The sequence below is a fragment of the Mus pahari genome, chromosome 16 (assembly GCF_900095145.1).
Source record: "Mus pahari chromosome 16, PAHARI_EIJ_v1.1, whole genome shotgun sequence".
Taxonomy (NCBI): domain Eukaryota; kingdom Metazoa; phylum Chordata; class Mammalia; order Rodentia; family Muridae; genus Mus; species Mus pahari.
In genome coordinates this window covers 9,853,869-9,879,154 of record NC_034605.1, presented here as the reverse complement: position 1 = coordinate 9,879,154, position 25,286 = coordinate 9,853,869, and the positions used below count along the sequence as shown (strand labels likewise).

At 39.1% G+C, this 25,286-nt stretch overlaps 2 protein-coding genes across 2 annotated transcripts in view; one reads left to right on the top strand and one right to left on the bottom strand.

Moving 5' to 3' along the window:
* Akr1e2 (aldo-keto reductase family 1 member E2) overlaps positions 1-6,923 on the top strand; it is a 15,624-nt gene extending 8,701 nt beyond the window's left edge. Inside the window, exons 5-10 of the mRNA XM_021215649.2 lie at positions 578-700; positions 1,927-2,024; positions 4,086-4,158; positions 4,638-4,721; positions 6,172-6,254; positions 6,518-6,923. Coding sequence (XP_021071308.1) covers positions 578-700; positions 1,927-2,024; positions 4,086-4,158; positions 4,638-4,721; positions 6,172-6,254; positions 6,518-6,560 — 504 coding nt within the window. The 3' untranslated portion in view covers positions 6,561-6,923. The remainder of the gene's footprint in view (positions 1-577; positions 701-1,926; positions 2,025-4,085; positions 4,159-4,637; positions 4,722-6,171; positions 6,255-6,517) is intronic.
* Positions 6,924-12,438: 5,515 nt separating this feature from the next.
* LOC110333790 (aldo-keto reductase family 1 member C21) overlaps positions 12,439-25,286 on the bottom strand; it is a 21,894-nt gene continuing 9,046 nt past the window's right edge. The window contains exons 3-10 of the mRNA XM_021215505.2: positions 24,077-24,244; positions 23,079-23,195; positions 22,212-22,289; positions 21,881-22,003; positions 19,115-19,224; positions 18,201-18,366; positions 15,743-15,825; positions 12,439-12,671 (exon numbers count right to left, since the gene is read on the bottom strand). Of these exons, the coding sequence (XP_021071164.1) occupies positions 12,629-12,671; positions 15,743-15,825; positions 18,201-18,366; positions 19,115-19,224; positions 21,881-22,003; positions 22,212-22,289; positions 23,079-23,195; positions 24,077-24,244 (888 nt within the window). The 3' untranslated portion in view covers positions 12,439-12,628. The remainder of the gene's footprint in view (positions 12,672-15,742; positions 15,826-18,200; positions 18,367-19,114; positions 19,225-21,880; positions 22,004-22,211; positions 22,290-23,078; positions 23,196-24,076; positions 24,245-25,286) is intronic.

The following is a 25,286-nucleotide window of genomic DNA, read 5'->3' as shown; positions in this document are numbered from 1 at the left end:
GTAGCTGTCTTCAGACACTCCAGAAGAGGGCGTCAGATCTTGTTATGGATGGTTATGAGCCACCATGTGGTTGCTGGGATTTGAACTCCAGACCTTCAGAAGAGCAGTCGGGTGCTCTTACCCACTGAGCCATCCACATTTCTTAAGATGTGTGATGCAAGAGTGGGAAGTGAGAGCCCCAACCCATCACCAAGCTCAATATGAAAATCTAAGAGTACAGAAAAGTCAGCAAATCGAGACAGCCATGGAGAGGAGCACTTCACGGGCACACACACACACACACACACACACACACACACACACCTCCATGGGCAGCTGTAGACTGTATCAGAGTACAGGAGTACGAACAGACAAAGTATGCTGACAGTTGCTGAGATCCAGCCTTGGCTATGTCCTTTGTGTGAATTATTTCATGGAACCTTGAGACAGCGCTGGTAGAGATAATATTGTCCACAGGGCTTTATAACTTTAAGTCAAATGCTTTTAAAGTATTGAGACTCCATGGCAAGTCACAAAGGGGTGTGGCTTATCAGGGACCTAGACAACTGGTATGTTCTGCACATTTCTTTCTCTTCAGGCCATGGAGGACCTGGTGTTTGAGGGTCTGGTGAAGAATATCGGGGTGTCCAACTTTAACCATGAACAGCTTGAGAGGCTTTTGGATAAGCCTGGTTTGAGAGTCAGGCCCATAACTAACCAGGTGAGTTGGTAGATGGTCAGAAGTCTTACTCAGGGTTGTTTTTTCCTCGTGTACAGATGGATGAGACATGTCACATGCATTTACCTGTAGTAGCTGTTAGAATTGTTATGGGGTAACAGGCAGAAATGACTTGCCTGGTGGGCAAGTGTCTTTCTTTATATCCCATGTGGTTAGGTGATGCCATGGGTGGATAGAGTATGACACAGATCTCTATTCTTGGCATGGTTTTGGAGGCAGATAACTAATGTGTTCAGAAGAGCAGGGTCCTCAAAAACCCTTCACTCTCATTAGAGGAAAGCAGCCCTTGTGTTTCACTCACCTAGCCCATACGCACTCCCAACAGAAGACCTGTAAGGTGTAACACTCCCTTCACCCAAGTGGGCAACATGCAGAAATAAATCTTCCCCTCCCACCAGCCCTTCACACTCTGCTACAGCACACACTATACCCAAAACCTCATATAGTTTCTATGTTTTCTGGCTAAAATTTTCGTCCAAGAATCACGTGTAATGACCACAGAGATTTTTGTCTGAATTTGGTTTTAGGTGTAGCCCCAAACTGAGAACAGTGTCTGAAATTGTTTCAATTAGTATTTGTCGAATGGACAGAATTAGAAAATTTCATGTGCAAGTGAGATCAACAAACCTTCAAACTAGACTTCCCTGGAAGTTGATCTTACTGGCAAAGGGACTGCCCATATTTCTCTCCAGTTTTCTCTGATTGAGAATCAATTGTAAGTCTGTTTATAATCTGGAATTGTGCAGGAGTAAATGGAGAAGGCAGAAATGTTGCTATCAAGGCTTGTGTTTGAAACTCAAATCCTGGTGACAAAAGAGAGCCAATACACAAACTAAATGTGTGAGGTGCTGGGTAATAATGTAAGTACTGCTGTGGAGACTTTGAGGGCAGGGGAGGAGGGACTGAATTCACAGTGTCCAGGCTGTTTCCTGTGTGATGAAGAAAGCCACACTGAGCAGGTGATGTTGGAATATCTGCATGACATAGGGGTCTGAGAGTCTGAGGGCTCAGGGCCACTTATACCATTTAGCATCCTGGAAACGGCAGAGACCAATTTACTCCTTTATAGGTAGAGACATCCAGGGCGTAAGAGGAGCCTTTGTATGTAGATATTGATGGTGAGGATGTCAAGTAAGTTTTCTCTTCAGTGCTTTCCTAGAATGCTACTTGTTTGAAATATTTTGATACTCTCTGCTTCTGTTTTTTAGATTGAATGCCACCCCTATCTTAATCAAAAGAACCTGATTGATTTTTGTCATAAAAGAAATGTGTCTGTGACCGCTTACCGTCCCCTCGGTGGCTCAGGGTAAGGACTGTGCTAATCTGGATGCTAACAGACATTTGAGTGTTGGAGGAGCTTCACTAAGAATGTATAGAGGATTAGGAAAAGGGTGCCCACACCTCTCAGGCTCCAGGGTGAATGTAGGGATCTGTTTCTCAAACTGACGAGTTTTAATCTGGACAGACACAGCCTGAAGTGAACCCTTTGCTGATCTCCCTGGTAGTTCATCATTCAGCTACTACCCTGTAATTTCAAGATGCGTCCCAAAACATGTCTTCAGATAATGCTAAAGTAGCAAATCTTATTTCCCTGAACCTGAGTTTTGTTCCATTCTCTACTGAGCCCCCTGAGCCAGAACTGTGGAAACCATCTGTTTCCCATACCCCAACTCCAATCCAACACAAAGATCAATATATGTTATTGATAACATAGTATACTAGTAGAACCCAGAGTCTGTTTTCTGGTCTATGTTGCCATCCTCTCTACCTTAATGGAGTGCAGATCCCTTAAGGTTCTTAGCCCCATACCTCCTATAGGATACACCTGTTCCTTTGTGTTGCTCAGCTGCAAGCCAAAGTGATCTCATTGCACATGCATATGCAAATCTCCCACCTGAGCCTGTGTGATAGAGCTGAGTCAGCTCCACTCTCCTCTGGTCATTCTTTCCCCAACCCTGAAAACCTTCAGTCCATGCATCGCATGGAACTGCTTGTGTTCGCGGAGATAGAATATTCTTTCTAGTCATGGCAACTGTATATACTGTTCTTTTTACTAAAACTCTGTCATTTTGTTTTTCTTGAGTTGGCCAACTCCCTGGGGGCCGTAGTTTGGGTTCCTATTGCTGTGAAGAGACACTGTGACCACGGCAACCTTTATAAAGAAAAAACAAAACATTTCATTGGGGCTGGCTGACAGTTCAGAGGTTTATTAGTCCGTTATTGTCATAACAGGAAGCTTGATGGCAGGCAGGCAGACATGGTGCTGGACCAGTGATCCAAAGATAGCAGGAAAGAGCGACCCCCCGGGCCCGACTTGAGCTTCTTAAAACTCAAAGCCACCCCTAGTGACGCACTTTCTCCTATAAGGCTGTACCTAGTTCCACAAGGCCACACATCCTGACCCTTTCAGATAATGCCCTGCAGGAATGTTCCACAAGTCCCCTTTGTATTTGGTGCACTGCTCATGTCATAGCATCTCTTGCTCTACCAAATATACCAAGGAGCTTTGCGCTGTCTGTCACTGAAGTTACTTAAAATGCAGAAACCTTTTCAGTCTGTTCTGAGCCTCATATTCTGTTCCAGGAAACCATTAGGAAGCCAGAGAAGGCTGGACTTGCTTCACTTTTTTGCCTCTGTTTATTTTATGAGATATAGTGTATGCACATTTAAAAGTGATAACAGCTGTGGAGCTCCTAGAAGTCTGGGGTGTACTTGACAGCTGAGCCTTGGGGTAGACGGGCTGTGGTAGTGAGGATTAATGGCAAGACAAGACCTGCTTGGTGTGAATCTTTCTTGACACATTGAGTACTATGACTAGGTCCATGCTGGAAGTCTGCTAGCCACTTAAAAAGATGTTTTGCTGGGTACAGTCCCTAGTGCTGTGTAAACAGCTATGGTAGTACACATCCGTAAACAAAGCATTTTGGAGAGGAGTCAGAAAGATCAGAAGTTCAAAGTCATTCTCAGGCTACATATCAAGCTCAGAGCCAGACATGATGCCCTGTCTAAAATAAAATAAAACTGCTAACTTTAGTCACTAGGACCCATGCCTGGATAGATTGTTGATGGATACTATCTATCATAGTCTTAAAAATCTCTTGTACAGAAAGTTGTTACTAAAAGAAAATAGTAAATCTTCCCCGGGCCTATTGACACCCGCCAGTAATCTCAGGCGAGATAGAGGCACAGGGACTGGGTTTGAAGCAGTCAGTGCAGGACTACTAAGTGAGTTACTTCAAAAAAATAATAATAAGTAAATGAAATAAATTAAAATCTAGTAAATTTTTCATTTTAGAGAAGAGTAATTATTTTCAGCATGTGTGTTGTTCAACCACCTGACACAGCACACTCTGCTCTGTCTATCTAGAGGTGGGGTTCACTTGATGGATGATATTGTCATTCGAAAGATTGCAAAGAAGCATGGGAAATCTCCTGCTCAGGTATGTGGGAAGAACTGCCATGTGCTAGGATCACACTTCTCCATGACCTTTCCCCCGCAGACCTGAGCCTGGGTGAGTTGAACTTTCCAATTTGGAGCCATAATTAGTTGGTTCCATGTCCACATCCAGTCAAGCCAAATGTCAGTTCCTCAGATGTCAGCAGTCAAGATACACTCTGCCCCACTAACTGTATACATGACCAGTGATTAAAGTCAACCTTGTCCAAATGCCCGGGTCATCTGGGGAATTGGACACATGCTCAGTGGGTCTAGTGAATGGGGTGGCTGAGTCCTCTGATCTTCTTGGGCTGATGGCCTTCCTTAGAGATAGATTGACAAAGCATGTTAGTTTGATCCTTGAAGGACTTTGAGATGAAAGGGACTTTTTTAGGTCTTACCATACAATGAAATAGAAATATTTTACTGCCTTAGCTTTGATTCCATTTGTTTTATTGCTGCATGAAACTTTCTTTTCTACAGATTTTGATTCGATTTCAGATCCAAAGGAAGTTGATAGTGATTCCCAAATCTGTCACCCCAAGTCGGATTAGAGAGAACATCCAGGTAGGCATTTCCTGATTAGAACTATGCAGATCCTGACTTAGTGAGGCTTAACTAACTTCCCTAATGAACGTACAACCCCCCCCCCAGGACCTTTATGGCCTTTACTTGGGAGAGGTGTATTCTTCTGTAAACTGTGTTGCTGGTCAACCTTTCATGTAGAGTCTGGACAGGCCCTTACTATTTCATGCCCCCTTCCCACCAACTCTCCTAGGGGTGGATGTCATTGTGCCATACCGAACCTCAACAGAAGCTATCTATGCCCAGTAGGTACTTGGAAGGAAGGAATACAGAGTTGGTGAACATGTAGCCAGTCTGGGCCATATGGGGTATACCCACGGATCTCTTGAGAGCAGTAGCTCTGGTTGTTAGGTGCTTCACTTGCTCCTAGTGACATTTTAATAGTTAGTTAATGCACTGGACATCTTACTTAGCTAGAACATGTACAAAATATGAAGACAGTCTTTTAAAACTCAACCAAGACTCACAGCAGAAACAGAACCTGATGCCAGGGACAGAGAATAGTGTCATTGTATGAGAAGCTTTTAGAGGGTACTAGTGAGATCTAAAGGAGCAGGAGTTGTGTGCATGAGCTTGACCAGAAAAAAGTTATCGAGGATAGTAGACTGTGAGCTTGTCCTCCAAGTAGGTCAGAGGCTTTCAATACAAGTCCCAGGTCTTTGCTCTGTGACAGCTCAGAGTACCTGTTCAGTATGGCCAGACCAAAGTGATGCCAGCCTTGATTTTAGTGTCTCTTCTAGTACTGTTTACTTCTCGCACTTGATCCAAATGACTCCGGCACTGAGGCTGCCTTTCTTCAAGTCCTAACTACTATGAGGCTGTAGCTGGTTTGACCAGACAGAGGACTGGTACCTTCCTAGCTTCCACCACTTAGGGCACGACAAAGCTCCTGGGTATTCTTTGGTTCACTCTCTTGGATATAGACCCTCAGCCACAGTGGGCAGTGATGACTGTGAGATACTGTTGTTATTGGAGACGTTGATCATAGTCCTCAAGTGTGTCAGAGGAGCAAAGGACAGAGAGTTAAGAATTCTACTTGAAGTTCCTCAAAAAGTTCCTGTGTGTGATTTTTTTGCACTAGAGTCAGTACCAGCTGGTTATCTAGTTGGTGAGGTACAAAGAACAATGCTTTTTCTTTTTAAGAGGAAGAAAAAGATCAGTAAAAGAAACCCTTCTTTTCTAACTCTTCCCCTGTGTTGGACATCCCCATAAGATAAAAACAATGTCATCTTTCCAAGGTCTCTTGGGGCTAAGCCAGTGTCAGTTAAGGGATAAAAATCATGCATTTTGGGAGGTTGATTTATGCTTCAGGGGAAGTCCTAGGTGTCTAATGAAGAACTTCTTTCACATCTTGGTGCAGAGGGAAGATGGGTGACAGCTAAGTGGAGTTCACTTTGCGTCCCTGTGATCACCTACCTGATTTTGCTTCTAGGTATTTGATTTTGAATTAACTGAAAAAGATATGGAGGAACTCCTCAGCCTGGACAAGAACCTCCGTTTGGCCACATTCCCCACGTAAGTCCATCTCCTTCACTTCCTTTTAAAGAGAAAGGGAATTATAAGCTAGCAGGAGGATTGGTTCCTGAATAGGTATTTACTCTTATAATTCAATCTTAATTAAGCTATATTGTGACTCTTTCCTGTCTAAGGCTGGGCCAGGGTATAAAGACAATGACATTTGTATACTAGAGAGGCACAACTTTTCCACTTGAAATGTTTTCTTTAAAAATGCCTGTTCTTTTTTTTTCTCTCTTTAATTTGTGATTCCATTTTTCCAGAACTGAAAATCACCAAGACTATCCTTTCCACATAGAGTACTGAAAACGGCTTCACTCGCCATCATTTCTGCTCAGCAGAATCAGATCACCAAGCTCTGATCCACCTCTGTAAGGCTGTATGGTCCCTGTGTGACCACAGCACCAGACACAGACACAGCCAAGAATGACAACAGAGTCGGAAAAAGGAAATCCTGCCTAGAACAGGACCAGTTCAGACAAAAATAAAGACCTAGGGATGAGAAAGGGAAGAACCAAGGGGGCTGTGGCTGCTTCCAAGTTGTTAGGGTTAGACAACTGAGCACAAAGAATATTATAATTGATGTCAGTTAGTCCTAGCCTTTCTGGCTTCTATTTTCGGAAATGAAATGCTAATTGCTCGCGAATTAAAATTACCTTCACATCTTAAGAAAACCTGCTTGACAGAAGTGTTTGAATAATATGTAAGATTTGAGAAATTAGTATAATTAATATCCATGAGTTGGTTTCATTAACCACCATCCTGAGGCTGATTGTGTACTCTGCAAATTTTTCCTGTTATTTAAGAGAAGAAAAGGCTATCAAGCTGAGACCCCCCAGCTCAGACAAAATGTGTTTTTAATTTTTCTTACTTAAAAACTTCTGTGTGACTCATTACTACCTACCCTACTGCCATGCGAATGAGGATGGAATACCGTAAAACTGATGGTCCAGAACTTGTTCCTGTATGTATTATGAGAATGTAAAGTATCACCGTTCTTCCCTAGCCAACTGTTGGTTGGATTAAAGAAAATGTGGGAGCCCCAATCCCTTGAGAACATGCTTTCAAACTAATCATTTTAAGAAACATACATAAACATTTCTTTCAGACCACAGCCATGTCTACCCCATGAAAATCTAAATACCCCCTTCTTTGCTAGGGAAGCATATGGTGTGAAGCGTCCTTCCATTGATGACCTACTAGGCCATCCTCTGCTACATATGCAGCTAGAGCCGTGGGTTATTCCCAGGGAGCTCTGGGGTTACTGGTTAGTTCATATTGTTGTTCCTCCTATGGGTCTGCAAACCCCTTCAGCTCCTTGGGAACTTTCTCTAGCTCCTTCATTGGGGACCCTGTGCTCTGTCTATTGGATGACTGTGAGCATCCACTTCGGTGATTTTTAAGTATCTCCTTCCTTTCGTCTCATGCGAGAAGCAATTGGGGTTATTTTGCTTTGCGGGGTTAGTCGTCAGAACGGGCTTCCAAAGGCTAAGTGGAAGGTAATCATCTTCAAAGCATCCTCAGACTTCCCCAAAATCTGTCACCTAGCCCTGACCTCAGGTCAGTTGCTGGCAAATGAACTTGTGACAGTTCGATGAGGGCAGGGGATATGTAAGATTTGAGAAATTAGTATAATTAATATCCATGAGTTGCTCCTCAGCCCTCATCCTGGCAACCCCAAACATGAGGCTGGCATACAGCTGGTACTCAACAGTAATTTTCTGGGTTGGTGTCCAATGGCCTCTACCAAGGAAGGAGAGAAAGCACAGTAGGGATGGCCCAGGCTCTGGAGCTAGATAGACTTGGAGCTTAACCTTTCAGCCATCTTAGTTTCCGACTGTGCTGTCTCTCTTACCCAACAACCTCACCAAAGCACCTCAGAGAGCTTTTAGGAATGTCAGGAAATAGTATACAAAGTCTTTAGTCAACAAAGGCAGAAACTTCTGCTTTGTTTTCAGTCCACAAACATTTAGCACTCAACTATATCCAAGATGCTGTTCAAGCATAGTGGGCAATCCCATGTCATAATGGCTTCAGTTAATTTTTGTGACAATCCTCTGAAGTTGGGTCTATTTAACTCCCTCCTTTTCAGCTTCAGATTTTGAAATAAAAGAGAACCAAAGCAATGTGCCTGAAGCCTGAGATCAACCCTCAAAAAAAAAAAAAAAAAAAAAAAAAGTACTGTTTTTAAAAAGGCACAGGTTCCTCATTGAACAGAAAAAAGGTGATGTCTACCAGGCTGTCCACCAAATCAATGGGTGAGCTGACTAGAGATTCCAGTTTTTGTCCAAGGCTTCAGAATACTACATATAGATTTGTGGGATATAAGTTCTCCTAGTTAGTTGTAATTTGTGTCAACTTGACACAACCTAAAATCACCTGGAATTTATCTCTCAATGATTTTATATGAATGACTTTATATACATAAACATCAGGCTGGCCTGTGGGAGACTGTCTTTATTGTTAATTGATTTAGGATGAAATAGTCCACTGTGAGTGTTATCATTCCCTATGCTGGGATCCTGAATTCTGTATAGAGGAGAAAGCTACCTGAAAACACACAAGTAAGCAATCAAAGATCCATATGAAGTGAAAACTTAAGGATTCTTTGGAAAGTTAGTTGGATGGTGTTATGCCAACGCAAACACATGAAGAAACATTTAGCTGAAGAGGACACATAAAAATCTAAGGCAGACTTGTGAAGGAACAATTAGCTGAAACAGATACAGATCAAAGGGTGCCAAGGTGAAGTTCTAGACTGTGCCTCTCTCAGCAAAGCAGAGATTCCCACAAGTGTTCCACAACTAGCTTTATAAGCAAGCTTAGCTCAGCCTCTGCCACTGTCCTTCAAGTCCTATTTATACCCTCCAAACATCACATGTCCTCCTCATGTGCTTGTGCATCTGTCTCAGTTGACATCACTCTGCCAATCAGCCTGAGTCCAAGGAAATAGCAAGAAACTACAGCACACCACCAGATGTTTTTTTGGTGTATTTCTCTCTATGGAGTCCCAACAAATGCTGCTCAACTACACAATGTGAGGTAGACCAATACATGTATGTTGTAAGCAGAAAACCCTTCATCACCTGTCCTTTCATGTGCTTGCATTAGCAGAACATCTCAGAATCTAGTAGTTTCTCAGTTCCAAAAAAGGCTCCAATGGATATGTGTCAAAGTAAGTGCAAGCAACCAAAAAACAAAGAAATTCTTCCTTCTTCCATTGTCCTTATATATGCCTCCAGGCAGAAAGTATGGCCCAGATTAAAGGTGTGCCTCAAGATCTAAAATATAGGCATGTCATCCCTTCTCGAGATCTGATTCGAAACCTTGTGTCTTCCAGCCTCAAGATTCAGAACCAAAGCATGTCATCTTTCTGAGATCTGGGTCATAGGTATGCCCTACATTTTTGAACTGTAGTTCATTCCAGATACAGTCAGACTGAACACCAAGAGTAGCCATCACACTCATACATAAAACAGTCTCAACAGAAACAAAACAAAACAAGACAAAACAGGGAGGGGAGCATCAATCCACCCACAAGACTTTCAACGCAAAATATGTCTTACCTATCTTGTGCAGGGATAAAAATAGAATTGAGACTGGGGGAACATTCAACCAACAACTGCCCCAACATGAGACACATCCCATGAGAGATATTAATTATACTTTACTACACTTGAAGACAGCAACCTAGCATAACTGTTTCCTGAGAAGCTTAATCCAGCAGCAGATGGAGACAGATGCAGGAACCCACAGTCAAATATCAGGAGGAGCTCAGGAGGTCTTGAGGAAGAATAGGGTATAGAAATGAGCAAGTCAAAGGGGTCAAGGACACCACAGAGTGACCCACAAAGTCAACTAACTTGGGACCATGTGGTTTCACAAAGCCTGGTCCACCAAGCATGGAATTTTCAGGAGTTGGACCTAAACCACCTACACATTTGTAGCAAATGTGCAACTTGGTCTTCATGTGGGTCCCCTAACAAGTGCAACAGGGGCCATCTTGGTCTCTGTTCTTTGTCATTGGACCCTCTTCCCTCTACCTGGACTGTCTGGTTGGGCCTTAGTGGAAGAGGATGTGATTAATCCTACTGAGATTAGATGTCCCAGGGTGGGGTGGTACCCAAGGGGCAGGTTCCCATTTCTGAGGAGAAGGGGAGGGGACAATAAGGGAATTATTTGTAAGTGTGCGAATGCAAGGAGGGAGGAAGGGGGCTATGATCAGGATATAAAGTGAATAAAATAGAAAAATGCGAAAAATGGGATACAGATGTAAGCAGAAAATATTCATCAGAATATCAAATAGCATAGAAACACTTAAATAAATGTTCAGTATCCTTAGCCATTAGGGAAATGCAAATCAAAACTACTTAGAGATGCCATCTTATAACTATCAGAATGGCTAAGACCAAAAACTCAAGTGGCAACTCACACTGGTGAGGATGTGGATCAAGGGTAATGCTCCTCCATGGCTAGTGGAAGTGCAAATTTGTACAACCACTTTGGAAATCAATATGACAGTTCCTCAGAAAATTAGAAATTGGTCTACCTCAAGACCCAGGTGTACAAGACTCAGGCATATACCCAAAGGACATCCCCCATCCTACCACAAAGACACTTGCTCAACTATGTTCATAGCACTGTTATTAATTATATCCAGAAACTGTAAACAACCTAGATGTCCGTTGACAAAAAAAAATGAATAAAGAAAATGTGACACATACATCAATGCTATTTTAGTTTTTTTAAATAACATCATGAAATTTGCAGGCAAGCAGATGGAACTAGAAAGCAATCATTCAAAGTGGGATACTCAAAAACACAAACATATGTATTCAGTTATAAGTAGTTATACCTATTAAATAAAAGATAAACATTCTATAATCCACAGACCCAGATAGGCTAAGTAACAAGGAGGGCTTAAGGGGGAGATGCATGGATCTCCCTGGTAAGGGAAATCAGAACAGATTTTGTAGTGATTTTCACATCAACCCAGCCACAAATTCTTTGACCGACAATTTGTGCTGCCTGGAAGATGTGCTCAAGTAAATGTGGTACAGAAGTTGTGGGAGTATCCAACCAATGGCTTGTCCAACTTAAGACTAACTCCACAAGAGAGGGCTCACATTTGACACTGCCTAGATGTCCAGGAACCAGAGGATGGGTAATCCAGAAACCCAATATAGAAAAAAACATGACTGGCTTGTTTAAAAATGGCAGTGAAATGATTCTTAATGATATTCTGCTATACTCATAGACCATAGTCTAGCATAATCACTATCAGAGAGGTTTCATTCAGCAACTGATGGGAGCAGTTGCAGAAACCTACAGCCAAACACTAAGTGGAGGTTGGGAAGCCTTGTGGAAGAGGGGTAGGAATGATTGTAGTAGCCAGAGGAATTGGGGACCCTGAAGAACCATACCCCCCCCCCAAATCAACTGATCAAGGCCCACACACAGAAACTGAAGCAACAATTGGAATACTGTATTGGTCTGAGCTAGGGCCTCTGCATATATTTCATGATTGTGCAGCTTGGTGCTTTTGTGATATTCCTAACAGTGGTTTGGGACTCTTTTGAGCTCTGTTTCCTCCTACTAGGTCACCTAGTCTTATTCTAATATGATATATCATGTTTGGATCATATTCCTGGCAAGCCTGCTCTTTTCTGAAGGGAAATGGAGGGTCAGTGGATCTGAGAGTGAGGAGAGCCGACAGAGGGAGTAGAAAATATAGAGCCAAACTGCAGTGGTGATGTGATATATATGAAAATAAGTAAATAAAAAAGTTATCTCCAGGAATGTTATGTTTGTTATTTTAACCTCATGAACTCTGCAAGTGGATTCACCTCTAATCCTACCCTGACACTTGTGAACTAAATCTCATTCTTGTAAATATTAGAACTTCTATGCCTAAAATGCTTAATGTAGTTCTGGGTTTATTGTTCACCCTCTTCAATCTTCCTTACTACACATTTTCCATCCGTGAGCTGAAGAAACCTAGATTAATAAATACCTGCTAACTTTTATCCTCAAAGGTTGAAAATACTATCCATCATAGTGGAAGAACTGTTCATAGAGTGACTGATACCTTCTACCATCCTCTAAACACAAACTCTAGGCAAATTAATTTGGGGTCGTCATGAGTCAGAGGAAAACAAAGCATTAAAACAGTACAGTGTCCTTGTTAAGTGCTGAAAAAAAAATGTGTCTTTTATTTGTTTTCAGAGTAGTATGATTTTTTTTTTTTTTTTTTTTTGTTAGCTGAAGAGTAGCAACAGAAAGTTCTCAGATGCTACAGAGAATTGGCAAGTCTGTAGATGGCAGCAGCTGAGCAGTGTCCCTTCCATAGGCCTTTCAGGAGACATCCTCACATATTAGTATTCATCCAAAAATGGCCAATTAGGGTGGCCCTTGAAACTGCAAGAACAAAGAATGTATACATAATGCACTGGGTTATTCTGTATCTACAAGGAATGATTTCTATGAAGCTGATTAGATGTTTTTGGTGTGAAAGTATAAAATTTTCTATTCCTAAGGCACATAATCTTTTTTTTTTTTTTTTTTTAACTTTCAATCACATTTCTTTCTACTTGAAAGGAAAACAATAGATAAATGATTCAGGTCATTATTACCCTCTTTTCCCTATTACTCAACATATAGAAAATAAAGATTCAAATGTTCAAACATGTATCTAGCAAAAGACAAACAAACAAACAAAAAACAAGACAAAACTATAAAATAAAAAAGCAAAGATAAGCTGGAGAGATGTCTCAATATTTACAAGCATTGACTGCTCTTCCAGGGGACCCAGGTGCTATTCACAATACCTACATGGTGGCTCACAACCATCAGTAACTGCAGTTCCAGGCGATGATATACTATACCCTCTACTGGCCTATATGGCTCCTGGAATGCATATGGCGCACAGACATACATATAGGTCAAACCCATATAATTAAAAACATTTAAATAATAAATTTAAAAGTACTTTTTTAAATAAAGAGATAGTTAATCCTTTATGTTAAAAATCATCAAGGAAAGCAAACATTGTTCTACACGAGAAATGAAGTACTAATTTGAAAATTGTGAGATGGCTCAGTTGGGTAAGGCTCTACCTAAAAATTGATGATTTGAGTTTTATTCCTGGGACCTATGTATTAGGAGAGAAGCATCAGTGGCAAGTAGTCATCTGATCTCCATGACATGCACATACTCACATACATATACACCTATATACAAATAAATAAATGTAACAAATTAAAAATATTTGGGAATATATAGTTACTGATATTTAATTTCTTTTGTTTTAAGCTGCATTTATTTTTATNATGTCTTAGTTTATCATTAAGTCCAAGGACTATAAAAAGATCATTGAATAATCTGGCTCATTTCAGCTCAGAATGTGTGAATGAGTGGTTCTCTGACTTGTGCCTGCTCTTCTTGGGGTTCTTTTCTTTCTGTTGGGTTGCCTTGTCCCACCTCAATGTGATGTTTGATCTTTATCTTATCATATTCTATTTTGGAAAGCAAGATAAAGATACCTTACTTTTTCTTATAATCTAATTTGAGATGATGGGTTGCTGTCTCTTAGAAACCTATTTTTTCTAGTGTGAGACATAGAGGGAGTGGACCTGGAGGGGAAGGGAGTTGTTGGGGAAGAACTGGGAGGAGTATAGAGAGGGGAAACTGTAGTCAGGATATATTATATGATAAACAAATCTATTTTCAATTAGAAGAAAATAGATGAAAAATATTTTAAAACTAAATGAAAATACGAAGTCCATTGTCATACTAATACCGTATAATCAGTCAAAAATGTGTATGTTAAATTTCCAATTAATACGTTCTAAATAATTATGAAATAAAAGTATCTGATGGGATAATACCGTATTACATATACACTAGTATTTGGGGATATGCACTGTCTAATTTTTGTGTGTTTAGTCGATTTGTAATGTAACATTTCATTTTCTAAAGTAGAGACTTTATATTTAAGTCTCATATTTAATGTCTTCTACACTGACATTTAGTGTCAATTTCAAAATTATCACTCATTAACTGCTTGCCAAATAAAATGTAGTTGTTTTGATTCAGAAATAGAAAAAAATATTTGTTCACAACAAAAATCTCACATTCAATTAGTTACAATAACAAGTCACACAAGTTAAAAGGAGTTAAAAGATTATTCTCTGAGGATCATATCATGAATAATAGCTCTGTCTTTATGTAATTTGTTCATCTTTATTGATTTTTCTTTATACAGTTAAGAACAAAACCATACTAGACAATTTTATCCCATGCTATTTTGCGTTATGCTTATAATTTTATATATTATCATATTTTCATTTTGAATTAATTTTCCTACTGCTTTCTCTCATTTATAATATGTCTTGTCTTGAATTCTATTGCTTTATATATAGAATTAAAAACACAGCTTCTTTGGGCTTTAAATAATCTACAGCAGTGGGAATGTTTCTTCACAGTATTCTATCTAAAAAAATGCATGTGTGTGTCCTTGTATATGACCTTGTATATGTGTGTTTATTTCTGATTGTAGATGCATATATACAAGTATGCACATGAATGTAGAGGACATAGAAACACTTAGGTGTAATCCTCAAGAATGCATTTGCCTCTTTTGAGGCAGGGTCTCTCACTGACTTTGTACTCACATTTAGCATAGGATGGCTGACCTGCAAGCCTGGGGGATCTGCATGTTTTCACCTTCAGAACACGTAAATGACAAGAGAACACTATTGCACCCAGGCTTTAATCACATTTCCCAGCAGGTGCTTTACTGGATTGAGACATCTTTCAACATAACCCTGGGTCTTCAATGTCTTCCCAATAATTTCTTAGGACTCTACATTTACCTCTTTAAAATTCAGAAAAGCTACAGTACTGAATGTGCTATCAAACACATCAAGCAAGCAGGTCTCTGACCTGATCATTTAGTTTCTGAACAAAAATCACATCAGGAAAGAAGTGAAGTTTTTCAAACTATTAAAACCATTGAGTTTCCTGATTATAGTGAACAACTTTATATGCAGATAATGACATAGACTACAAGGTTGGGGGAATCATACGTTTAGGAATATCAGGCTTTAAGCAAGTGCTGGAGAAAAGGACATGATGACATGATATTGACATGGAAGTTTCCTTGAAATGTCTACAGTGCATATTCACAAGACATACAGATTCAGACCATCACATGGAATATGGAAATTCAGCACTGATGTGGGCTTACCTAGTTTGCTCCCCAAAACAATATAGACCTTCAGGAACAACAGATAAAGGTAACCCTTGGTCTTCTCACCCTGCTTCTGTGAATAAGGCCAGAACTCAGAACAGACTAGAAAGAATTCTAGACATTTCTTTTTCTGATTCTGGGCTCTGATTACCTCTAACTGATTTACATTTATTGAGATAACTTTAAAAGCATTCCTCCTGAAAATAAATAAAGTAAACATGTTATTAAAGTCACTTACATTGTAGGAGATATATATCGCATATTTCTGTTCAGGCTATCAAGAATTTTCATATCCTCTGAACTCAGCTGGAATTCAAAAACCTACAACACAGATAGGAAATATTTTGCAAATTTACATATTGAGACTTCTGTGCAAATGATTCAATCTTGGAACAGAGGGACCTCACAACAGAAATGAAAGAACTCATCCAAGCACAGAATAACCCCTCTGAGGTCAGACAAGGCAGAAAAAAATTCTAGCCACAGAACAACTAGTTGCATAAATATTTTAAATATGAGAGTCCAAACATGGAAAGGGGTTGTTTTCATTAACTCATACAAATATTAGTGGTGTAAAAAAAATCCTCTTATTTAAAAAATTACTCACTACAGGGTTTGTAGATACTTGACATAAAATTAAATTTAATGTGTTTAAATACCTAAGTGTTAAAATAAATGTTTGTAAAAAAATTACAAAATAGCTATTCGTGTTCTCTTCAGGAAATTGTCTTTAGTACCAATGCATTCAAGGATTTTTCCCACTTTCTCTTCTATTAGATTTAGTGTATCTGGTTTCATGTTGAGGTCCTTGATCCACTTGGTGATAAGTATGGATCTATTTGTATTCTTCTTTATGCAGACATATAGTTAGACCAGCACAATTTGTTGAAGATGACTTCTTTTTTCCATTGTAGGGGTTTGGCTTTGTGGAAATTAAGTGTCTGTGGGTGTACGGGTTTATTCCTGGGTCTTCAAGTCTGTTCCAGGAGTCTTCCTGCATGCTTTTGTACCAACACCATGCAGTTTTTATTACTATTGCTCTGTATTCTGGCTTGAGATCAGGGATGGGGATATCTCCAGGAAATCTTTTATTGTTAGGATTACTTGGGCTATTCTAGGTGTTTTGGTTTTCCATATGAAATTAAGAATTGCTCTGTCAACGTCTATGAAAATATTGTGTTTGAAATTTTGATGGGGATTGCATTGAATGTGTATAATGATTTTGGTAAGATGACCATTTTGACTATATTAATCCTGCCNATCCATGAGCATGGGAGATCTTTCTATTTTCTACTGTCTTCTTAATTTCTTTCTTTGTGGGCTTTATTCTTGTCATACAGGTCTTTGCCTTGCTTGGTTAGACTTACAAGATATTTTATGTTATTTGTGGCTATTATGATGGGTGTTATTTCCCTAATTCATTTCTCAGTACATTTATCATTTGTATAAAGGATGTCCATTGGTTTCTTTGAGTTAATTTTTTATGCAGCCAATTTGCTGAAGTTTTTTTTTTTTTTTTAATCAGTTGTTGGAGTCCTCTGATAGTTTTTGGAGTCAATTATGTATACTATCATATCATGTTCAAATAAAGATAGCCTGACTTCTTCCTTTCCAAACTTTATCCCATTCATCTCCATTTGTTGTTTTATTGATCTAGCTAGAACTTCAAATACAATACTCAGTAAATAGGGAGAGAGTGGGCAACCTTGTCTTGTCTGATTTTACTGGGATTGTTCAAATTTCTTTCCATTTAATTTTATGTTGGCTATTGGCCTACTGTATTTTTGGCATTGCTTTTATTAAATTTAGGTATGTGCCTTGAATCCTTGGTCTCTCCAAGACTTTTAACATGAAGGGGTGTTAGATTTTGTCAAAGGATTTTTAGCATCTAATGAGATAATCACATGTGTGTTTTTGTTATTTTTCTTTCTTTATATAGTGAATTACATTGATGGATTTTCTTAATATTTATTAGATATTTTCTTTATTTACATTTCAAATTTTATCCCCTTTCCTAGTTTCCCCTTGGAAAATCCCCCATCCCCCCCCCTTGCTCACCAACCCACCCACTCCAATTCCTGGACTTGGCATTCCCTGATATGGGGGCATAGAGTCCTCACAGGCTGGATGAGCATAAACAGGCTGGATGGACGCCCTTAGCACATATGTACAAGAGCTGCCTTGTCATAACTCAGCAGGAGAGGATGCATCAAATCCTGCAGAGACTTGATGCACCAGGGTTGGGAGAGAATTGGGGAGGCCCACCCTTTTCAACTGGTGAAGACAAGGAAGGATGAGGTGAGGGAGTCTGTCTAGGGGAGGAAGTGAGGGAACTTTGGGGATATAGATAAATAATTATTTTTTAAATAGACAAAATCATTTGTAGACTGAAAATTATCTACTCCAGGTGCTTCATTTCAGAAGAAAAAGTGTTATTTCATTCACTTAGGGTTACTAAGAGCATTTTAAATGCAATGCTGAGACTAGAATCTGTCTTCAGTCCAATTCTGATCATATATTGCAGCAAAACTGTGGTGCTGTCACAGAACAGCACATAAACCTTCAGATGTATATAAGACACAAGAATGGGAAAGTAAGGTAGAAGGAAGCCACACATGCAAGCTTCTGAGTTGCCAAGGAAGTCCACATGGTGAATTGGTATGTACAATTTGGAAGCCCACAATCTCACTCATTACCTGAATGTTCTCTTTGATCCGCTCCTCTTTGAGACTTGTGTTGAGGACCACAATCCCACGCTGTAACTGATAGCGAAGGGCAATCAAGGCTGGAGTTTGATTGTATTTTTTCGCCATGGAACCAAGAACTGGTTCATCCAAGAGAACAGGGGAGTTCTGGTCTACCCTGGAATGAAATGTAGGGAGGTTAGATATCTCAGGCTCTAGCATGTAAAGAAGTTTCAAATAATCACAAAGGTGGCCCTAGAGAATGGATTTCCTCAAGTGTGTACCTGGACATGTGTAACACCATTGTAAACTTGTATTTTTTTCTAAAATTCAAATTCTCTCTGCTTCCAAATCACCTGAGTGAGTTTAAGACTTTGACTTGTGTAGTGTGCAGTTTTACACTCTATCTCACTTTGCTTTGGGAAGTGGTGATACTACAAGTCCCTCTCAGCTTCCCTTGAATCCATGGATAAAAGATTCAAACACAGTTGTTCAATTTCAAATTGCCTTTTTGGATCAATTGCTGAGCGCTATTATCTCCAGCCTAGAAAAGCATGCCCATATCAATTTATTATCTCAGTCTCTCCAACCTGCTCTAAATTTCAGCTCCCCTAACCGTCCACTGGCAGGAGTGGCCTGTGTGGCCAAGCTCTTTTTGAGATCTCACATGGTTGCCTGGTTCTCCTCTCTCCAAAACATGGTAAATGACTTTCTACTCCTTTCCATCTCACCTTTTCCTCTCAGGACCTGGAAGTTCTCACTGTACCTTCCCCCCAGCAATAGGCCCATGGTTTTCTTTACTTACAGATCAACAGCCAATTGGCAAACAGGACCTTAACATCAGAAACACCCCCTACAGAATTTCAAGACTAAGAGTATGCTAACAACAATTATTAATTTGTAATTAATTTTAATGAACCCATTACCATCCTTCATATCGTTGTGTTCCCAGAACACCATAGGCAACCAATACAATATCTTTTGATTTGCAGAAATCCAGAAGTTTCATTTGGTTGAGATAAAGATGGCATTCTACCTGCAGATGAACGAAGAAAGATATTATATTACATGAAAGCGCACATTGATATAAAGAACATGTCAAAATATAATAAACTACATTAGGAAAGCCTATACAACAAAGTGTGAGTTAAATATAACTACACCAAAAGTTAAGTATGGAGCTTCCTACCCATTCTGATGCAAGAAACATTAATTAATAGCACAAGATCATTAACATAGAAATAAAAATAGGGGTTCCTAAGAAGTAGAAAGAGATTAGGACTGACTTGAGAATGAAAGAATAAAGGATGGGGGTAGGGGTTTTGACTATGGAACATATATAAACTTTAAAAAGAACATGTACAATTTTTAAGTGTTTAAAAGAAAATATTGGATATTTTTCTTAGTTTGGATTTTCCTTCTTGAACCAACACCATGACCATCTCAACTCTTATAAAGATAATATTTCACTGGGGCTGGCTTATAAGTTCAGAGGTTCAGTCCATTATCATGAAGGCAGGAACATAGCAGCATCCAGGCAGGCTTAGTGCAGGAGCTGAGAGTTCTACTTACATCTTCATCTGAAGGCTGCTAGCAGAATACTGGTTTCTAGGCAGCTATGATGATGGTCTTAAAGCCCACACCCCCAGTGACACAGCTACTCCAACAAGGACATACCTTCTAACAGTGCCACTCCCTGGGACAAGCATATAGAAACCATAGCATTCTCCTCCCTGTACCCTATAGGTTTCTTTAAACAAATGAGTTTATGGGAATCATACCTAAACATAGTATACTGCAAAGTACATTTAGTTCAACTTCCAAAGTCCCTATAGTCTATAGCAGTCTCAACAATGTTAAAAGTCCAAACTTCAAAGTTTCTTTTGAGATTCATCCAATAACTTAACTATAATCCACAAAGCAAGCCAAGAAATCAGCTGGGCAAATTCCAAACTCTGCATCTCCATGTTTGATTTGAAACCCATCTTCAGGTCTCCAACTCCTTTTTCATCTTTGTTAAAGTCAAAAAATATCTCCTGGGTTGGTTCTACTCCCTATTAACAACTTACCTCAGCAGATAGCTCATGGATCCAGCATCTCATACATGTTGGGGTCTCCAAGGCAACTTCAATATTACACATTCTTATTTCACTGTCTGGTGTTCACACAGATTATCTGGGTTCCTTCAACAGGCTGGTGTCACTTCTTCAACTCTGCCCTCTGTAGTACTCTAAGCTCAGGTTAATTCACTGCACTGCAGCTGCTGTTCATGGTGATCATCCATGACACTGACATCAACAGTACACTGGGGTCTTCAGCTGTGACTAGGCTTCACCAATAGCCTATCGTAGACCCTCTTCATGGTGCCAAGCCTCAACTTCTTTGCATAACCCCTTCATTCCTAGGCCATCAACTACAACTGAGGCTTCATCTTCACCAATGGCCTCTCACAATGTCAAGCCTCAGCTGCTCTTCACAACCCTCTTAAGCCTTTACAAGTACCACCTGGGTGACTCTTACACGTTGCCAAGTATACCTGCAGCAGGAAGTACAATATTTGCTACCTCTGGAACACGCCTTCTTTGTACTCTCATAAACACCTTTCATAAAATTTCAACTCAGTGATGCTAGTCTCTTCTTAATCACCACAAAATTTTTAGCTCCAGCTAACTAGCATCAATTGCCCCAGTAATACCTTCTGTTCTAGGATTTACAGCCAGAGCCATGTGGCCAAAGCTGCCAAGTTCTGCTGCTTGGGTTGGAACAAGCTCCAGAAGATTACTTATGATATCAACCTTAGGCCTCCACATATATATCAACACACATTATATGTACACTATAAGTACATATGTAAGAGAAAAACCATATAGAATGGAATGTTATAAAATCTGTATATTCCCACAATGCAAATCCAACTGTAAAAGAGTATGTATCATCATTACTAGGAGAAGTTTTAGTATATAACCTCCTTTCTCATATCTGACTTTTACTTTCCTAATGAATGTCATTATTAATACCTGAAAGAATGGAGCCATGGATACAAAGAAACTGTTTCATAACTCATTTGATTCCATGAACTAGGAGAATGTATTGAACCATGGCCAGAAACAAAGTCCACTGAAGTGTTGTTCAAAGTTTCTGAGTTTAGTTTTACATACGCAAAATAATACCACAACAAAAATTAAAGTTCTACCCTCTAACCTGGATGAGAATTGTAGTCTGCTTTACTTAATTTTTAGTATTGCTTAAGTTGTGGTCCATAATCAACAAGACATATGAGACGAGAGAAACCCATCATCTGTTATTGACAGAGCATCCTTGATTCCAGGTAATTTCACACTTTCTCAAACTTTTCTAGTTATTGTTGCTTAGACTTTTGTCCCCCTGTTAATCATTGTCCATTCTTAATACATTGAATATAAGTTCACTTTCCCATTTAGAGTGTGATTATTGACCACAGTCTACTTTGATCATCCTTACTTTTCTAAAGTCTATCAAGAAAAGGATCCACCAATATTTTCAAGTAAAAATGTCAATCAACACAAAATCAAGTATCATAAATGCCCTATCCACAAACACTCTGCTATTGGCTTGTGCTATACCACAAAGCTAAGGTGAATGCTAGCAGAATATCTATCAACCAATGGCAAGAAAGGACACAGAATGAACAAGAAGAGGCTGAGGATCCTCACCTGGTTGCATACCGGCTTGTGCTTGAGCCCAGGCTTATTCAGAATCATCTCCAACTGTCTGTAGTTAAAGTTAGACACCCCAATGGACTTGGTTAGTCCTGCATCCTTACACTTCTCCATGGCCTGGGAAGGAAAATATACACACAAAATACTTTCTAGAGTTGAGTACTTCTTAGATTTCTACTACATAAAGCCATGAATGTGACCTCAGCCCTTGGAAATAGCTTCAGTTTTTATGACAGAAGGTACACTCTACTCTTATAAATGAAATTGTGACCTGACTTTTTCCTCTGTATACACTACTCCTGTGATCTGTGATTCTAGTACTTACCTCCCAGGTAGCACAGAGATCTACTATGTCAAATATTAATTTTCCATGTTCATCTACTGGAACATTTTCTTCTCCTGGCTGGAATAGAAACAAATGTTAAAGTAACCTCTCAGCAAATGCCTATTCCAACCAATAGCAATGCTTCTAGATAAATGAAGAACTGAAAATTAAATCTCCATAAGATAAATGGATATCATATTTAATGCAATAATATTTGTCATGTATTTTGAATGTTGAGTTATATGAAACACCCTTCAGTGGTAGGATTCAATTTTCATATATATATATATATATATATATATATATATATATATATATATATATATGAAATATATATCATGTTTTTATAAGTAGTTTATCTCTGTGTCATTATGAAATGTGCTTGTCGGCTTTTATGATTATTCATAGTTGACCGCTTGGTGGATAAACAATATGAGGTCTCTTTCCTGAGAAGAGTATCTAACTTGCTTTCACCATTCCTTAGTTGTCTATAGATATTTTTTGAGTTTGTTTTTGTATGCTTGTTTTTTGTTGTTGTTGTTGTTTTTGTCTAATATCAGGCCCCATGAGACCTTCCCCTTCCGCATTAACATGTCTATTGGACTTTTCTCAGCTCTTCTCTGATAAACACATTGGTGAAATTTCATGGGTATAGCTTCTTTGATATCTCTAGAAGATGTAATCTCACAACAAACTTTCTACTCTCCTGGACCATAAAATCATTCTTTCCCCTCCTCTATTATGATCTCTGAGCCTCAGCAGGATGTGTATTTGAGATGCATAGAAACTATAGCTGCCATATTATAAGACATTATAATTCCAAACTATACTCTATATGAAATATTTCTGGAATTTCAGGCAACACACTTTCAGGGCCATTGGGTAATGAATGAGATACAGGTCCACATAGTCCAACTGAAGTTTTTGCAGTGACCGTTCCAAGGAAGATCTCACCAGTTCTGGGCGATGGCTAGTACACCAAAGCTGCAATTAAAGATGGAATTCAAATTGAATTAATAAATTCTAATAATTAGTCATTTGCTTCAGATAATATAAAGATATTTTTCCTACTGATTGGAAATTGATGTGCACAGGGGAATATTATACTTCTACCCAAATGTCCTTTAATCTGATCTAACCATGCAAATATCTCTTTATTATGAACTAGTCTTTGAAATTACTCAGTATACAACATTTTAATCATGTAATAATAATGTTTTTTTCATCAATACTATATTTCCTTGGATTGAAAATGTAAAGGATGTGTCTCATCTAATGTTCTTACCCAGTCAATTCAATATGGAAGAGTTAGTTTGGTGAGTGTCCACATATGTGTGATGTTTTGCTTATGCAGTAGGCACTTATGTATGTCAAATGTCAATCTTGGATTCCTATCTCTCTTACTCTCTGCCTTGTATTATATTTAATTTGTGTAACTATGGGAGATACTTTCAATGTTTTGTTTTATATTACATATAATATAAATAGGAGTAGTTATTCCTTACTTAAAATTGAAAGTCTTATCCTATTTTCTCTTACTAATGAAAGTATCTAAAATATTCAGTGTTGAAAACTATTAAAATGTTATCCAGGAGATATAAGTAAGACTGTTCTTTCCCATAGTCCAGTTTACATCATATTGCTATGAACTAAGATGGAGCAATGAAAGGCATTAAATTCATGAATCTAATGACATTGATAATGAGAAAACCACTCTCTGTGACTTAATATTATATTTAATACACAAATGCATGTGAGTTAAAAATAGATAAGAAAATACAATTCACTAACAATTACTGATCCAATCATGTCAATATCTCTTCAAACATTATTGTTCATTCACGGATTAATTATGTAAGCAGTACCTTTGAAGTATAAAATATATCTTCTCTCCTTACAGTGCCATCAGCAATCTTGCTTCTGATGGCCTCTCCTACATGATCTTCAGTATTATAGACAGAAGCAGAATCAAAATGACGGAAACCAGCATCTATAGCTATTTTGGTGAGCTCCTTAGCTTTACACTTGGGAATCTAAAAAGAAAAAAAAGGGAGCATTTATAAATGGGTATTCATGATTGAGAACATTTTGAGGCACAATATGTGACCTTCTCTGCTATCAGCTTTATCCTATGTCTTTGGAGTAATAATTCCAGCTAAGATTAAGATCTCTGTCTATGGGGTAACAAGAGTGAGTCAATCTGAGAGTTTCTTTTGTGCTTGGCAATTACAGGTTAGCCATTGTTATAAGAGATGACCACTAGCACCGAAGGTCCAGTACTTATGCCCAGGAATCATAAGAATATTAAACAAAAATTTACACGAGAAAATATGTTCCATTTGACATAAAAATTAAATGTTGTGTTAAAGGAATGACTTCATAATTCAAGACCCTGAACTTAAATTCAAAATTCCAGGAAGACAACCATTTGATGATTTCAGAAGAAAAACAGTCATCCCTGCCTCTACATAAATGTTATTTACAGCAGAGATAAATCATGTCTAAATGTCTTCACTAAGTTCCTGGGTTTTGCTAGGCTATTGTCACAATTTTATTTCTAGTTCTTTCTTTTGCCTCAAGAATGGTTAATGAAGTTAGCTCTTTAACCAAAATCCATTACAACAGCATTGGAAAGGCTGAGGAAGATTAAATATTAAAGACCAATATGTTGGAACCCTAGCAGAGGCAGCTGAGTGCTCTGGAGAACTCTCGACACCACAGGTCCTCGGGATCACAGTGAATGGAACACAGTCAACTCCAGAGAATCCAGCAGGGGCTTGTGCCAGCAAGAACAGGGACAAAGGAACACTGCCCACCAAGAATTGGGTTCCGGTCCATTCAGGACCACTCCCACCATCTCTCTTCTGAACCCCAGTGGAGACAGCTGAGCACTCGGAGGACTCTCCACACCACAGGTCCTTGAGATCACCGGTCCTCTGGATCATGCAGGGAGAGTCAGCCTACAGGGAGGGCTCTGACCCCAGGACTCAGAAGGAGGATCAGAGCTCCAGACTTCTGGACACATGTCTTGCAAGAGGAGAGCTTGCCTGCAGAGAGTGCTCTGACCAAGGGGAC